The 17,830-nt window shown below is 34.7% G+C and overlaps 3 protein-coding genes across 3 annotated transcripts in view; 2 read left to right on the top strand and 1 right to left on the bottom strand.

Moving 5' to 3' along the window:
• The window catches only part of LOC119614070 (BAI1-associated protein 3), a 31,322-nt gene that overhangs the window by 1,811 nt on the left and 11,681 nt on the right, over positions 1-17,830 (bottom strand). The window contains exons 4-7 of the mRNA XM_037970172.1: positions 14,909-15,433; positions 12,883-13,356; positions 6,428-7,817; positions 6,055-6,301 (exon numbers count right to left, since the gene is read on the bottom strand). Coding sequence (XP_037826100.1) covers positions 6,055-6,301; positions 6,428-7,817; positions 12,883-13,356; positions 14,909-15,433 — 2,636 coding nt within the window. The remainder of the gene's footprint in view (positions 1-6,054; positions 6,302-6,427; positions 7,818-12,882; positions 13,357-14,908; positions 15,434-17,830) is intronic.
• On the top strand, positions 230-1,499 carry LOC119614071 (stress-activated protein kinase JNK-like). The gene has a single exon (XM_037970173.1). The coding sequence runs from the start codon at positions 293-295 to the stop codon at positions 1,403-1,405; it is 1,113 nt and encodes a 370-aa protein (XP_037826101.1). The 5' UTR covers positions 230-292; the 3' UTR covers positions 1,406-1,499.
• On the top strand, positions 3,517-4,756 carry LOC119614072 (stress-activated protein kinase JNK-like). Its single transcript, XM_037970174.1, has one exon. It carries the CDS (start codon positions 3,575-3,577, stop codon positions 4,682-4,684), a length of 1,110 nt encoding a protein of 369 aa, XP_037826102.1. The 5' UTR covers positions 3,517-3,574; the 3' UTR covers positions 4,685-4,756.

Here is a 17,830-nt window from a genome sequence, read left to right as displayed (position 1 = left end):
CGCACAAGGTTTACATGGACGATTCTATGCCGATTGGTATACTTTAAGGTGGGTCTAGGACGAATATTTTTGTATGTTACAAACATCAGCACAAATCCAATATACCCTCCCCACTAAAGTGGTGTAGGGTATAAATATAAATAATGTCTTAATCATATTGTGGTTAACTTCTTATCGATTCCACCTCCATTATTTAATTTTAAATCTTACAATCACTCACTGTCTTAGAGTTGCAGTGTAAAGAACTAAGAAAAAAAGAATCGAACAACAAAAATTTAAATAAATTCTCAGAATGGCAACGATATATGAATTTCATACGGTACAAGTAGGCGATGCCAATTTTACAGTGCCTGTGCGTTATCAAGATTTACAAGCCATTGGCACGGGGGCGCAAGGTATAGTTTGTTCAGCCGTAGATACTCTAAAGAAACAAAGTGTGGCTATTAAAAAATTATCGAAACCCTTTCAAAATGTCATACAAGCGAAGAGAGCCTATCGTGAATTGAAACTATTGAAAATAGTGAATCATAGAAATATCATATGTTTGCTGGATGTTTTCACCACGGACAAGACATTGGAAGAGTTTCAAGATGTTTACATGGTAATGGAGCTAATGGAGGCGAATTTAAATAGTGTTATTCACATAGGTTTGGATCATGATAGATTGTCATATTTGATCTATCAAATATTGTGTGGTATTAAGCATTTACACACAGCCGGCATAATACACAGGGATTTGAAACCCTCTAATATTGTGGTGAAATCGGATTGTAGTTTAAAAATATTAGATTTCGGTTTGGCGCGCAAAAGTTCTTCTTCTTCACATATGATGACAGCCTATGTAGTAACGCGCTATTATCGTGCTCCTGAGGTAATATTAGGTATGCGTTATAAGGAAAATGTAGACATCTGGTCTATAGGCTGTATAATTGGTGAAATTGTACGTGGTAGTATATTATTTCGTGGTTCGGATCATATGGATCAATGGAATAAAATAATTGAACAGCTGGGTACACCACCAGAAACTTTTCTTGCTAAATTATCGGTCACAGTTCGTAATTATTTAAGGACTTTACCTAATTGTCGGGGATATACGTTTGAACGTCTTTTTCCCGATGCCTTGTTCGAAAGGTTTAATGGGCCGAGTGATGACACTAATTGTAGAACTGAAGATGCCAGAGATTTATTGAGTAGAATGTTAAAAATTGATCCGGATGAACGTATATCGGTGGACGAAGCTTTAAGGCATAGTTACATTAGCCCTTGGTATGATGAACAGGAAGCTAATGCTCCAGCTCCAAAGGAATATGATCAGAGTCTAGACGATGAGGAACATACAATAGATGAATGGAAAAAAATGGTCTTTGAAGAGATAATGCAGGGTAGTGAAAAATCGGGTGATTGAAGACTGTAGTTGAGGGTGTTATATATCATGTTATTTTTAGTTGAAAATAAAGAACTAATAAAGATATATTAGACTTTTTGTAATAGTACTGAAATCTATACGTCTTCTTGACACTATTCAATTATAGTCCACTCTGCTTTTGGGGCTTAACTAGACTGTTAACGGTGTCCTGCACGTGAAAAAAAGAATTGAGTAATACTGAAATCAATCCGGAACGGTTTCAAATGTATAGTAAGTACGGATTTCCTTAAATCAAACAATTTATTCAATAAGGGATCCGAAAGACCAAATTAATGTTTTTTGGGGTTAAAGTTACCTTAGTTAGTTAGTTAGTAGTTAGTTAGGTAGTTAGTTAGTTAGTTAGTTAGTTAGTTAGTTAGTTAGTTAGTTAGTTAGTTAGTTAGTTAGTTAGTTAGTTAGTTTAGTTAGTTAGTTAGTTAGTTAGTTCGTTAGTTAGTTAGTTAGTTAGTTATAGTAGTAGTTAGTAGTTAGTTAGTTAGTTAGTTAGTAGTTAGTTAGTTAGTTAGTTAGTTAGTTAGTTAGTTAGTTAGTTAGTTAGTTAGTTAGTTAGTTAGTTAGTTAGTTAGTTAGTTAGTTAGTTAGTTAGTTAGTTAGTTAGTTAGTTAGTTAGTTAGTTAGTTAGTTAGTTAGTAGTTAGTTAGTAGTTAGTTAGTTAGTTAGTTAGTTAGTTAGTTAGTTAGTTAGTTAGTTAGTTAGTAGTTAGTTAGTTAGTAGTTAGTTAGTTAGTTAGTTAGTTAGTAGTTAGTTAGTTAGTTAGTTAGTTAGTTAGTAGTTAGTTAGTTAGTTAGTTAGTTAGTTAGTTAGTAGTTAGTTAGTTAGTTAGTTAGTTAGTTAGTTAGTTAGTAGTTAGTTAGTTAGTTAGTTAGTTAGTAGTTAGTAGTTAGTTAGTTAGTTAGTTAGTTAGTTAGTTAGTTAGTTAGTTAGTTAGTTAGTTAGTTAGTAGTTAGTTAGTTAGTTAGTTAGTTAGTTAGTTAGTTAGTTAGTTAGTTAGTTAGTTAGTTAGTTAGTTAGTTAGTAGTTAGTTAGTTAGTTAGTTAGTTAGTTAGTTAGTTAGTTAGTTAGTTAGTTAGTTAGTTAGTTAGTTAGTTAGTTAGTTAGTTAGTTAGTTAGTTAGTTAGTTAGTTAGTTAGTAGTTAGTTAGTTAGTTAGTTAGTTAGTTAGTTAGTTAGTTAGTTAGTTAGTTAGTTAGTTAGTTAGTTAGTTAGTTAGTTAGTTAGTTAGTTAGTAGTTAGTTAGTTAGTTAGTTAGTTAGTTAGTTAGTTAGTTAGTTAGTTAGTTAGTTAGTTAGTTAGTTAGTTAGTTAGTTAGTTAGTTAGTTAGTTAGTTAGTTAGTTAGTTAGTTAGTTAGTTAGTTAGTTAGTTAGTTAGTTAGTTAGTTAGTTAGTTAGTTAGTTAGTTAGTTAGTTAGTAGTTAGTTAGTTAGTTAGTTTGCATATACATCAAACCCACAGAAATACACTACTTATTAACCTATCGGAGGCACTCTTACCTAAAGGTTTTACTTAAAAATATACTCATTTTAATATTTTTTGATCTGAAATAAATGTACGATTTATAAAGGAATGAAGAAGAATGAAATAATCAGCAAATGGGCTTGGTTTGAGCACGATTCGTACTTGATTTCATAACCCAGTAGATTTCAAAAAACCTGTTTTTTAAATTAAGTATGAAAGGAGATTAAATTAAGTAAGAAAAGAATTGACTTAAGAATGTAATGGGATTAAAATATAAACAAGTATAACTCGCTTTATAATAGATTTTTATATACATTGAAAGAATTTTTACTATCGAATTGTTTAATCAATCCCAATGTGTAACCTCTTACAGAAAGAGTAATTGTTTTCATTAACAAAATCTTTCAGAAATTTTGAAATACCTTATAGACTACAATAGAGAAAAATAAAATGATAATTTTCCATTTTTCTTCCTGTGTACTCGAAATAGCTAGACACACGTTTCTTTTTTATAATTACTACACAAAAGCTAATATAAAATATTTATAATCTCTTAATCATATTGTGGTTTCACTTATTACTGATCTCGCCTCAATTATTTAATTGTATTTATTAAAAGCACTGAAAGTCTTAGTGTTGCAGTATAAAGAACTAAGTAAAGTTGTAGTACATATCAGCAATTTCAATTAACGGAATGTTAACGAACTATAAATTCTATACAGTTCAATTTGGTGATGTCAATTTTACAGTGCCTGAACATTATCAGAATTTAAAGCCCATTGGTGCAGGGGTACAAGGTATAGTTTGCTCAGCCCATAATACTTTAAACAAACAAAATGTGGCCATTAAAAAACTATCGAAACCATTTCAAAATGTCATGCAAGCGAAGAGAGCCTATCGTGAATTGAAACTGCTAAAGATAGTGAATCATAGAAATATCATACGTTTGCTGGATGCTTTCACTACCGATAATAAACTGGAAAAGTTTCAGGATATTTATCTAGTGACCGAACTAATGGATATGAATTTTAGCAGTGTTATTCAGATGGGCTTGGATCATGATAGATTGTCTTTTCTAATCTATCAGATATTGTGTGGCATCAAATATTTGCATACCGCCGGCATAATACATAGGGATTTGAAGCCCTCTAATATTGTGGTTAAATCAGATTGTACCTTAAAAATATTAGATTTCGGTTTGGCCCGTGTCAATAATGCTAACTCACAGATGTTGACTGCCTATGTGATTAGTCGTTATTACCGTGCACCCGAAGTTGTCTTGAGTATGTGTTATAAGGAAAATGTAGACATTTGGTCTATAGGCTGTATATTTGGTGAAATCTTACGTGGCGGTATATTATTTCGTGGTACTGATCATATGGATCAATGGAATAAAATAATTGAACTATTGGGTACACCATCGGAAACTTTTCTTGCTAAATTATCACCAAATGTTCGTAATTATTTAACAACTTTACCTACTTATCAGGGTTATACATTTGAAAGTCTCTTTCCCGATGATCTGTTCGAAAGGTTTAATGAGGCAAATGAAGAGAATAAACTTAAAACTAAACAAGCCAGAGATTTATTGAGTAGAATGTTAAAAATCGATCCAGACGAACGTATATCGGTGGCTGAAGCTTTAAGGCACAATTATATTAACGTTTGGTATGATGAGGAGGAAGTTTATGCTTCAGCACCGAATGCATATGATCAGACTTTGGACGAGGAGGATCATACGATCGAAGAATGGAAGAGATTGATATTCGATGAGTTATGTCGGGGCATCGAAGTGAGAGAATGAGATTAAATGTTTAAGAAGAACTGGTTATTATTATTAAATATTGCATTATGTAATTAATAAATTGATAACTCTATTTAATTCTGCAACATAGGAATTTCAAATTTCAAAATAAATCTTCTCTAGTTGAGAAAACCTTTCTTGACAGTTCAACATTTCTAGGTATTACATTCCTCTACTCAATTCTTTTCAAGTTGACTTAATCCTAATCTGTCTTTGAAAGTTTCTACTTCACTTTGCAACATCCCCCTGAGGAATGTTACCTTGATAATCTTCCCGCATATTCGTGTTATTGCAATCCGGGGGAAAAGAGGTGATACCAATACCTCTAGTCTATCGGGCTTATAAACTGGTGATGTTCAAATTTATCCTCGGTTGTTCCTTGGAATGATTTGGCATGAGGTCGAAACGGAGAGCCTCATAAACGCGTATCACGGGAACCGGTTGCCCACTGGACAAGATTTCGGACTTTGTTTTGTACCGGTTAATGAAGAGGTTCCTTCGGTGTGCACGTGGTGACTGTGGTTTAAACCCATATTCACGGGAAGAGAATGTTGGTTAAAAGACTGATGCACGTTAAAGTCTATAAATCTGGATAAGTTCGGTGCTGTTACCGAGACAACTATTCGTTGTAAATGAGTTGGTGTAAAGTGTATATGAAACGCGATGGATGTAGGGGTATGCGGACCTTACCCACCCGTATACCTAGAATGAGTGTGTCGGATGTTTTTCGCAATAAGTGCGTCGGATGAGTGAGATGTGTGCTTAGTCGAGTGGTGATGGATGTAAGGTATGTTATACAAGTGCTACCATTGAATTTTCTTCCCATCTGCGCGGTTATAAACGGATGTGATGTTTTGCGGAAATGGTCAAAGATTAGATAGCTCGATTACTTGAGGAAAGTGTACATGGACCGGCATAACTATGTAAAAAAGTAGCCACCGACGTAGAAGATACACAAGTGGGCGATGATTAGTCGTCAAAAAATCTCACCCTGTAAATGGAAAAGACATTTTCACTCTGCAACACAACACTATTCTACCCTACCCTCGTCTGATACACTCTAATAAAATTTTCTTGACACTACTGTGGATGTGACGATTTTAATAGAACTCTACTCGACTCTATATGCTGAGTTGATTGTAGACTTTACTTGACCCTATTCGGAGACACCCCAATTTCATAACTTTATTTAAACTGCATGCACCTTTTCAACTTTCCTGAAAAATTTATCACATACACTTGACGGTATCTACAAAGTCGAGTATCATGGTTCAATGACTCACTGAACAGACATCTACTCAGTTCATTTATTTTCGACTCCATTTGGTTCTTCTTCTAATACAAATCTAAATATTTCACATTCTACTTACATTTCTCCAGTTGTTGCATCAATGGTAATTCAATTTGTTTCAGACCATGGAAATTTTCAACACTGGAATTGTAATCGGCCACACCGGGAATACTGCCCAAAGCCAAAAAGGCTTCGCCACCAAAATCATTGGCTGTTATAACATCATGATCCATAACGGTAAAACAGACCATAGCACCTTCACAAAGACACTGTTCCAAGGTAACAGAGAACTCAAAACATTCATCGAAAATGGGATTTAAAGTTTTCTATTAAAATGAAAAGAAGAAAGATAAAAAACAGTTAAAAAACATTAATAAAAATAATTTTTTACTATAACTAAAACAAAGTATCTCCATAGAATTTTGAATACTATTCTAAATTCGACAACTCACCTTATGCACATTAGTTTGTTGCTCCATACAATGACTGAAAACCCGACGCGGCAGCAATTCGACTATAACAAAGGGATCACTGAAACCATTAGGATCCAAGGGCACAATATCACGACCATGCAATACTTCTACACATAAAGAGTCATGATTGAAATATGCCCTCACGGTCAACGAGCCATAAGGACCCGGAGTAGTGGCCATTAATTGTTCCCTTAAGCGATTCATATAGAACATGTCTATTAGACGTGTGGTTTCGGTTTTATGAAATTGTAAACGTTGTTCCACCATCCAAAAATCATCTGAATGTAAACATTCTAAAGATAAACCCTGACCCTCGGCATGAAAGAAATCCACCAATAACTGCAAAGCTTCATACAGACGTTTGTGAAAGTTAGAAGGTTTTTCAGCATCATCTCCGGTTTCCATTTGACTGGTCATTTCTCCCAAAACCGTCTTCCAAACAAAACGCAAGGCTCGATTAAAGTTTTTCGGCAATAGAGCACTATTTAAGGCGCCCAAATGTGAATTGAGATATTCCAATAAAGGTACTGTGGCTTGATTGGCTGGTAGGGAGTCCGGTGACCAGGCTAAATGAAATACCGACTTTTGCAGGGATGTTTGCATAAGTGGCGCCAATTTGGAAAGTATACGTTCACAACGATTTTCTATATGAGCCAAACTTGATTCCAATAAATTGTCGGCTGTCTCCTCCAAAAGATTGTCATCGGAACGAAAGTCCGCCAAGGTGAATCTAACATACTCTAAATTATTGACCGTAACACACATGTCGTCGGAACAACGGAATGGACCTTGTATTTCATAATAGCCACTGTCCGCTAAAGCGGTATGTATCAAATCACAATAATGCATGGCGGTAGCACAAACAACATCAATTAATTGTGATTCCAATATAACGCCCGTCTCCTCATCCGGCCAGTTAATTATCTTCCAAAATTCCTTAATATTAACTAATGTCGAGGCTGTATCCACCGATGAAGAACTATAACGCACTACACGTTCACCCTCACAAATTGCATCCAAGCGTATGGCTGCTCTGATGCGTTGCAGCGCTTTGGCTTTACTAATCATCATCCATCTTTCGAAAACCGGTATAAACCATTCGTGACAACGTCCCAAAGCTAAGGGTTTTTCGGGTGGTTGTGGTTGTGCCGATAGGAATCGTTTCAATTGACAGAATTCTTGTAGTGCCAAAAATAATTCAAACGGTTTAATATCCAGTGAATCGGTATCCCCTTCGAGAACTGTATAATGTGAGAGATTGAGACGTACTCCGGGCACTTGTCCCGATTCCATGCGATGATAAACTTCATCTCCTATCATAGCATCGAATTTTTTATAGACTATACTAAAGTATTGTATACCATTGGTGCTAGAAAGAGAAGAAGGAGAGAGAAATAGCGAAAAATAATATTAGGAAATGCGAATACATCATTTTAGACTGAATTTATGTTAAATATAGAATTTCGGTCGGTAATAGAGAAGAAAACTGCAAATTGTCATTTACATATCAAAATATTTATTTTCTAAAGAAGATCTAATAAGAGATCTATATGTAAAATTCTTACATTCGAAGTGTAGTAACTTAGAAGAATATATCAGTAAGATTTTATCTTTAAACCACAACTTTAGAAAGGAAGACTAAGGGAGCTTCGATCTGTTGTGGGCCGATTGCAAGTTAGTTAGTTAGTTAGTTAGTTAGTTAGTTAGTTAGTTAGTTAGTTAGTTAGTTAGTTAGTTAGTTAGTTAGTTAGTTAGTTAGTTAGTTAGTTAGTTAGTTAGTTAGTTAGTTAGTTAGTTAGTTAGTTAGTTAGTTAGTTAGTTAGTTAGTTAGTTAGTTAGTTAGTTAGTTAGTTAGTTAGTTAGTTAGTTAGTTAGTTAGTTAGTTAGTTAGTTAGTTAGTTATTTAGTTAGTTCTTACGTGCAAAACTGCATTCGGTGAGGCATACTTCAAAAATATATTAATTTTTCTACTACTAGACGATTATATAACCAAATTCAAATCATACTTATAATAAAATTTATTCGTTTTTCTAGATTAATTTAAGTACATACTTTTATCTCTATTTATTTGTAATCTGTTACAAGTATTTATATCACCCTCTAAAACCAACTCAGACGATCTCTTTAATTTGAATAGAAATAAACCACAATTCCTTTTTCAATAAACTTCCCCAAAACGAAATTATTGTATTTAGAGATTTTATGTATTTGATAAATACTAAATCTATTAACTAAAGTTTATAAATAAAATTTGAATTTGTTGATTATTTTCTTGTTGTTATGATTATTTTAATAACAATTTCTTTCTAAACCTTAAGAGCTAAAGGCCAAATAAATATGGTCAACATTTGTAGAATTATGTTTGGCAACAAATATTTAAGTTCAATAATTTATGTTATTATTATTTTTTTTTTGCATAATATTGTTCGAAAAAAAAATGTATTGAAATTTTTGTATCTTTTAATGTTGGCAGACGAAAATTTCAAGGATTTATTATTTGAAAGAAAATTACGACCAGTAGACAGACATACATAAACTTTAACAGTTACCAAGAAAAAATCAATATTGAAATTGATAGTTATTGTCAATAATAAGAACATTTTACACAAGCAGCTCAATAAAGATAAATAGAGCAAACGACCGACAAACGGAGGGACGGACACACACAGGGGAAAGTTTATTAATATTTTGGTAAGAAATAAGTTTAGTTAACAAGGATTCATTATCCTGAGAAAAATAAACATGATGATGGTGATGATGCCATAAGCAGCTCATAATTATAATGAAAATTCTATGATAAAGAAATACGTTCAAGGTTAAAATTTAATAACTTTTGAAATTTAATCATATTTTTAGTAAAATCTAATTTTAATAGAATTCAATAATGTTTATTGAGTAACACTTCCTGTGCTTAGTTTTTAAAATATTTAAAAGTTTAGCATTTTTTATATTTTCTATTTACAATATGTATATAGTTTATAAATTTGCATTTAAGTTAAATGTTTAGTTATTCAGTTGGTTTGCTACACTCCTTAGTTTGTGGTTAAAGAATTTCAATTTTCTATTCTATTTTATAGTTTGTTTTGCTAAATATATGCATTTAATTTTAAGTTTTTTTTTTGTATATTGTGGTAATTAGAACATGAAAATAGAATGTATTTTTTCACTAAAAAAATGTGTCACAAATGTACCATGTATAGAGTTTTAGATGAGATGTCTCTGTATTCAACACAAATCCTATGAGTAGTATAATTAAAGATACTATTTTGTATTTATAGCTATTTGGTCTAGGTCTAATTGGAACACTGTCTATTTTCCGAAAGTGTTCCGATTTTAGACAGAACATAATATTTCCATATTTTATGGATTATACTTGAAAGTCTATGGTTTCTCCGATATACGAGATACTGTTTCGATAGACTATAGTTGATATAATCTGTAGGCAGGAGACAAATCAGTACACAACAGTTTTCTTCATAGACAATATTGTTACAAACCGTTAGTAGTTATTTAGGGAACACTCTTGAACTAATGCATATGTGTATGTACACACCCTTAAACCTTTACGAACGTATGCAGAAATGTTAAAGGGAACTGAAGAAAGAAACTACATACATAGTTACTTTTCAAAACTTAACCACAAAACTCGTACAAGGCCTGGAGAGAAGGACAACAGAGTGGAGCAAAAAAAAAAAACCGAATGACATGAACAGAGACAGCAATTTTAAGCTTTAAATTAATTGTTGTTTTTTTCCTTCTATGCCCGACCGCATCATGTTTATTCCCTTCTCTCCTACTTTCTAAGACGAAAGAAAAATGTGGTTTTTCGGAGGAGGGAAGAGGGAAAAGGGAGGAAGAAAAAGAACAAGGGAGGGAAAAAGGGGGGGGGGGCCGGAGGGGGGGAGGGGGGAGAGGCGAAGAAAGGGAAAAAGAGAAGGAGAGGAAGAAACGAACGAACGAAACGAACGAAAGAACGAACGACGAACGAACGAACGAACGAACGAACGAACGAAGAACGAAGAACGAACGAACGAACGAACGAACGAACGAACGAACGACGAACGAACGAACGAACGAAACGAACGAACAACGAACGAACGAACGAACGAACGAAACGAACGAAGAACGAAACGAACGAACGAACGAACGAAAGAACGAACGAAACGAACGAACGAACGAAGAACGAACGAACGAACGAACGAACAAAACGAACGAACGAAACGAACGAAACGAACGAACGAACGAAACGAACGAACGAACGAACGAACGAACGAACGAACGAAACGAACGAACGAACGAACGAACGAACGAACGAAAAAAAACGAACGAACGAACGAACGAACGAACGAACGAACGAACGAACGAACGAACGAACGAACGAACGAACGAACGAACGAACGAGAAACGAAGAACGAACGAACGAACGAAAGAACGAACGAACGAACGAACGAACAAACGAACGAACGAACGAACGAACGAACGAACGAACGAACGAACGAACGAACGAACGAACGAACGAACGAACGAACGAACGAACGAACGAAAACGAACGAACGAACGAACGAAAAACGAACGAACGAACGAACGAACGAAACGAACGAAACGAACGAACGAACGAACGAACGAACGAACGAACGAACGAACGAACGAACGAACGAAACGAACGAACGAACGAACGAACGAACGAACGAAACGAAACGAACGAACGAACGAACGAACGAAACGAACGAACGAACGAACGAACGAACGAACGAACGAACGAACGAACGAACGAACGAAACGAACGAACGAACGAACGAAAACGAACGAACGAACGAACGAACGAACGAACGAAAACGAACGAACGAACGAACGAACGAACGAACGAACGAACGAACGAACGAACGAACGAACGAACGAACGAACGAACGAACGAACGAACGAACGAACGAACGAACGAAAACGAAACGAACGAACGAACGAAAACGAACTAACGAACGAAGAACGAACGAACGAACGAACGAAACGAACGAACGAACGAAAACGAACGAACGAACGAACGAACGAACGAACGAACGAACGAACGAACGAACGAACGAACGAACGAACAACGAAACGAAGAACGAACGAACGAACGAACGAACGAACGAACGAACGAACGAACGAACGAAACGAACGAACGAACGAACGAAACAAACGAACGAACGAACGAACCGAACGAAAAACGAACGAACGAACGAACGAACGAACGAACGAACGAACGAACGAACGAACGAAACGAACGAACGAACGAACGAACGAACGAACTAACGAACGAACGAAACGAACGAACGAACGAACGAAACGAACGAACGAACGAACGAACGAACGAACGAACGAACGAACGAACGAAAACGAACGAACGAAACGAACGAACGAACGAACGAAGAAACGAACGAACGAACGAACGAACGAACGAACGAACGAACGAACGAACGAACGAACGACGAACGAACGAACGAACGAACGAACGAACGAACTAACGAACGAACGAACGAACGAACGAACGAACGAAACGAACGAAGAACGAACGAACGAAACGAACGAACGAACGAACGAACGAACGAACGAACGAACGAACGAACAACGAACGAACGAAACGAACGAACGAAAAGAAACGAACGAACGAACGAACGAAGAACGAACGAACGAACGAACGAACGAACGAACGAAAACGAACGAACGAACGAACGAACGAACGAAACGAACGAACGAACGAACGAACGAACGAACGAACGAACGAACGAACGAACGAAAAGAACGAACGAACGAACGAACAAACGAACGAAGAACGAACGAACGAACGAACTAACAACGAACGAAATAACGAACAACGAACGAACTAACTAACGAAACTAACGAACTAACGAACTAACTAACAACGAACGAACGAAACTAACTAACTAACTAACTAACTAACTAACTAACTAACTACAACTAACTAACTAAATGTTGTGCCTCCATTAGGCCAACGTCTCAAATAATTTGTTACAAGTTTATGGCTGCATAAAATGTTTATCAAATTTAAAAGCTAATAACTGTATTAATCATTGATGATTAACAATGACAAAACAAGTGTTGTTTCTAGAATCCCGGCTAACTAAACGTTTGCTTTTATTTATTTAGTTTCTCTCTCAAGGAAACACTTCATAAATTTTATTGACCATTGAAAAAATACTTATAAAACACAAACTCACAAAGACTAAACTAAATTTAAACATATTCATGTGTTTCCACTTATTCTTAAATTTTGTTTCGCCAACATACTTTATGTGGCGCACGTGCCAAACACACAACATTTCAAATATTTAATGTCGTTTTTTATAATTTTTTTTTTCCTAAACAGACATGTTCTTCCCTTAAATGAGATGTTAAATTATAAAATTCTATTTCTATTTTCTCTTGGCTTTACTCACTTGTCAAACAACGAATGATAGTAAGATTGTCCAATTTGTATATCAGCCGTTAATGTTGTCACAAAATGAGCCAAGGGATTTGGTAGATTTTGTGCTTCTTTCAAAATATTCTGTCCCCATGTCACTGAACCTTTACGTAAGGCATTCACCACCTCACCGCGCACTCCCTTATTAAAGGGACAGACCACACGAAATGCACGCATTGAACCCAACAGACCCAAACAACGTAAGAGAAACTCCAGACGTATGAGTGATGGCGGATTAAGAGCTGGAAAAATGTCACGATGTCGTCGTATTTGATGCAGAGAACGTTCAACAAAACCGTTCATGGCTTCAGCCAACCATTGTTCGAGTTCACGTGTTAAGTGCTCTTGACTAGAGGCATTCCATTGTTTTTCGACGTCGGTAAGTAGACGATGCATGAATTTGGGATCTAGTGGTGTGGTGCGATTCAGTTTGGCGGCGGCAACGAATCTGGAATAAAAAGTTTTATTTTTTATTATATAAGGGTTTTTTAATAACTGGTCTAAGGTTCTTCATTCTAGTCTGTTGTCTAGTCAATAGTATAGTCTATTCTACTCTATAATCTAGTCTATAGTCTAATCTCTAGTCTAGTCTATAACCTAGTCTATAGTCTAGTCTATAGTCTTGTCTCAGTCTATAGTCTTGTCTACAGTCTAGTCTATGGTCTAGTCTATAGTCTAGTCTATAGTCTAGTCTATAGTCTAGTCTATAGTCTAGTCTATAGTCTAGTCTATAGTCTAGTCTATAGTCTAGTCTATAGTCTAGTCTATAGTCTAGTCTATAGTCTAGTCTATAGTCTAGTCTATAGTCTAGTCTATAGTCTAGTCTATAGTCTAGTCTATAGTCTAGTCTATAGTCTAGTCTATAGTCTAGTCTATAGTCTAGTCTATAGTCTAGTCTATAGTCTAGTCTATAGTCTAGTCTATAGTCTAGTCTATAGTCTAGTCTATAGTCTAGTCTATAGTCTAGTCTATATCTAGTCTATAGTCTAGTCTATAGTCTAGTCTATAGTCTAGTATAGTCTAGTCTATAGTCTAGCATAGTCTAGTCTATAGTCTAGTCTATAGTCTAGTCTATAGTCTAGTCTATAGTCTAGTCTATAGTCTAGTCTATAGTCTAGTCTATAGTCTAGTCTATAGTCTAGTCTATAGTCTAGTCTATAGTCTAGTCTATAGTCTAGTCTATAGTCTAGTCTATAGTCTAGTCTATAGTCTAGTCTATAGTCTAGTCTATAGTCTAGTCTATAGTCTAGTCTATAGTCTAGTCTATAGTCTAGTCTATAGTCTAGTCTATAGTCTAGTCTATTAGTCTAGTCTATAGTCTAGTCTATAGTAGTCTATAGTCGTATAGTCTAGTCTATAGTCTAGTCTATAGTCTAGTCTATAGTCTAGTCTATAGTCTAGTCTATAGTCTAGTCTATAGTCTAGTCTATAGTCTAGTCTATAGTCTAGTCTATAGTCTAGTCTATAGTCTAGTCTATAGTCTAGTCTATAGTCTATCTATAGTCTAGTCTATAGTCTATCTATAGTCTAGTCTATAGTCTAGTCTATAGTCTAGTCTATAGTCTAGTCTATAGTCTAGTCTATAGTCTAGTCTATAGTCTAGTCTATAGTCTAGTCTATAGTCTAGTCTATAGTCTAGTCTATAGTCTAGTCTATAGTCTAGTCTATAGTCTAGTCTATAGTCTAGTCTATAGTCTAGTCTATAGTCTAGTCTATAGTCTAGTCTATAGTCTAGTCTATAGTCTAGTCTATAGTCTAGTCTATAGTCTAGTCTATAGTCTAGTCTATAGTCTAGTCTATAGTCTAGTCATAGTCTAGTCTATAGTCTAGTCTATAGTCTAGTCTATATCTAGTCTATAGTCTAGTCTATAGTCTAGTCTATAGTCTAGTCTATAGTCTAGTCTATAGTCTAGTCTATAGTCTAGTCTATTCTAGTCTATAGTCTAGTCCTAAATCTATAATTATAGGTACCTTCGCTCTGAATATAATTAATCACTCACCTTGCCACCGCACAATGCAACTCTCCCAAATCCGCCTGCACTGCCATCTGATGCAACACCGTCAATGCTGGTCCCGGCAATTCACCATTCCATGCCCACGTTGGCTCTTGCGTGGCCAACTCATGTTTCATGAAAACCATTTGCAACTGTTCTATATTTCTCACTTCCAAACTATTGTCAATATCCGATGCTGAGGATCCATCTCCCACCTGACCTTCTCTCGTCGACAACCACAATTTCAAACGAATGCGACCCTGTACCGTACTACGTTGACTACGTGCTTCCAATTTAAACCACCCCTCCATACCAGTGCTGGGTATATCGGCAATTGGTATATTAACGCAACCCAAAAAATCATCTTGTGAACCTTGTCGTGCCGATTGGCAGACCTGTTTAAAAAATCTTCCCAAACCGCGTACACCGCGTACCTCATTCAAACGTGATACAGCATCGAGTACACAACTTTCATCATCGTGGTCCCAGATGTCCAAGTGAAATGTGTCAGTGTTGATGTCATCAATGTCACTGGATATTTGAGTGGGTAGTTGGTTGGTTCGTTGTGCGTGCGAGTAATATAGGCAAAATAGGAAACAGAAAAAAATGACAAAATTTTATTTAAATGTTGGAGTGAGAGAGTATAGAGAATGGTTGATAAAAAATTTTGTGAATTTTTTAAGGTTTCTAGTACCTTTTTCATGCATCTATGATGTGTTGAGTGCTTTTTTCTATTTTATAATAAATTTATTTAGATTATTGTTTGCTAACATTGAAAAAAGAATGATTTTGAACTGCCTATTACTTTTTTATACTCTGAACTTAAACCTATGAAACAAAATGTTAGTCATAAATATTTTATTTAAATTATTAAAAAAACTGTATTAAATATTAATCGAAACAAAAAATTCTAAAACTAATTTTTCATCAATTATAAAAGGTTTTTAAACCATAACTATTCTTTATAACTATAAAACGAAATGCTCTTAATTATTAAATACCACTACACTTTTTCACATAACATTTTCCCCAGAAAATGCCATGTTAAATTAATGAAATCATATTAATAAAATTAAATGTTTAGTTAAATGACCTTAACATTTATTTCTTTAGAAGACTGAATAATATAAAAACAATTTATTTATTATTACAAAAATTCCTACAAACCATTAATTAAATATCTCAAATAGTTAATTGTTTTATGTGGTGTTTCCTTCAATTAATTGATAAATAATTACAAACTATTTAGTATTTTCCATTTGCAACATGAAAATAACTCATTTATTTGAACCAATTGATACGATAATTAATAAATGGAAAATTAAGAAAATATTCAACAATTACTTTAAAATTATTGACTGTAAATATAAACATTAGTTAGAAATAGTAATAAAAGAAGCATTACAACACTAAACCAATACAATCAGTCTACCAATCAATCAATCTTAAATTATAATTTATTATAAATAACTAAAAATATAAACATTATTAATATAGCTATCCCTAAAATTGTTAAAAGGAATTCTTGTAATTGGTACTTTGTTGAAATTATATGGAATCCATATAATTGTTTTGATTAATGGAAATTTACTACATGTGTTCAAACAGCAAAAATTAACATTATATTGAATAGCGTTCTTAAAACTCCCACTCCCACAAGTTTAGGTATTTGAACATTATGTTAAACACTTTATAAAACTATACTAGAACTACAACTGTACTACAAATGAACTAAAACTGAACTAAAACTGAACTAGAACTGAACTAGAACTGAACTAGAACTGAACTAGAACTGAACTAGAACTGAACTAGAACTGAACTAGAACTAAACTAGAACTGAACTAGAACTGAACTAGAACTGAACTAGAACTGAACTAGAACTGAACTAGAACTGAACTAGAACTGAACTAGAACTGAACTAGAACTGAACTAGAACTGAACTAGAACTGAACTAGAACTAACTGAACTAGAACTGAACTAGAACTGAACTAGAACTGAACTAGAACTGAACTAGAACTGAACTAGAACTGAACTAGAACTGAACTAGAACTGAACTAGAACTGAACTAGAACTGAACTAGAACTGAACTAGAACTGAACTAGAACTGAACTAGAACTGAACTAGAACTGAACTAGAACTGAACTAGAACTGAACTAGAACTGAACTAGAACTGAACTAGAACTGAACTAGAACTGAACTAGAACTGAACTAGAACTGAACTAGAACTGAACTAGAACTGAACTAGAACTGAACTAGAACTGAACTAGAACTGAACTAGAACTGAACTAGAACTGAACTAGAACTGAACTAGAACTGAACTAGAACTGAACTAGAACTGAACTAAACTGAACTAGAACTGAACTAGAACTGAACTAGAACTGAACTAGAACTGAACTAGAACTGAACTAGAACTGAACTAAAACTGAACTAGAACTGAACTAGAACTGAACTAGAACTGAACTAGAACTGAACTAGAACTGAACTAGAACTGAACTAGAACTGAACTAGAACTGAAGCTAGAACTGGAACTAGAACTGAACTAGAACTGAACTAGAACTGAACTAGAAAACTGAACTAGAACTGAACGAGAACTGAAACTAGAACTGAACTAGAACTGAACTAGAACTGAACTAGAACTGAACTAGACTGAACTAGAACTGAACTAGAACTGAACGATAACTGAACTAAGAACTGAAACTAGAACTGAACTAGAACTGAACTAGAACTGAACTAAGAACGGAACTAGAACGGACTAGAACTGAACTAGAACTGAACTAGAACTGAACTAATGAACTAGAACTGAACTAGAACTGACTAGAACTGAACTAGAACTGAACTAGAACTGAACTAGAACTGAACTAGAACTGAACTAGAACTGAACTGAACTAGAACTGAACTAGAACTGAACTAGAAACTGACTGAACTAGA

Source organism: Lucilia sericata, unplaced genomic scaffold (genome assembly GCF_015586225.1).
Source record: "Lucilia sericata isolate MDLA Ls3-8-SP2 unplaced genomic scaffold, ASM1558622v1 Contig002553F_arrow, whole genome shotgun sequence".
Classification (NCBI taxonomy): Eukaryota; Metazoa; Arthropoda; class Insecta; order Diptera; family Calliphoridae; genus Lucilia; species Lucilia sericata.
The sequence above is the reverse complement of the archived record's forward strand: the minus strand, read 5'-3'. Positions and strand labels throughout refer to the sequence as shown.

Excerpts from the sequence above, each read along its gene's own strand:
- LOC119614071 (XM_037970173.1), top strand. The coding sequence starts at position 293 with ATGGCAACGATATATGAATTTCATACGGTACAAGTAGGCGATGCCAAT.
- LOC119614072 (XM_037970174.1), top strand. The coding sequence starts at position 3,575 with ATGTTAACGAACTATAAATTCTATACAGTTCAATTTGGTGATGTCAAT.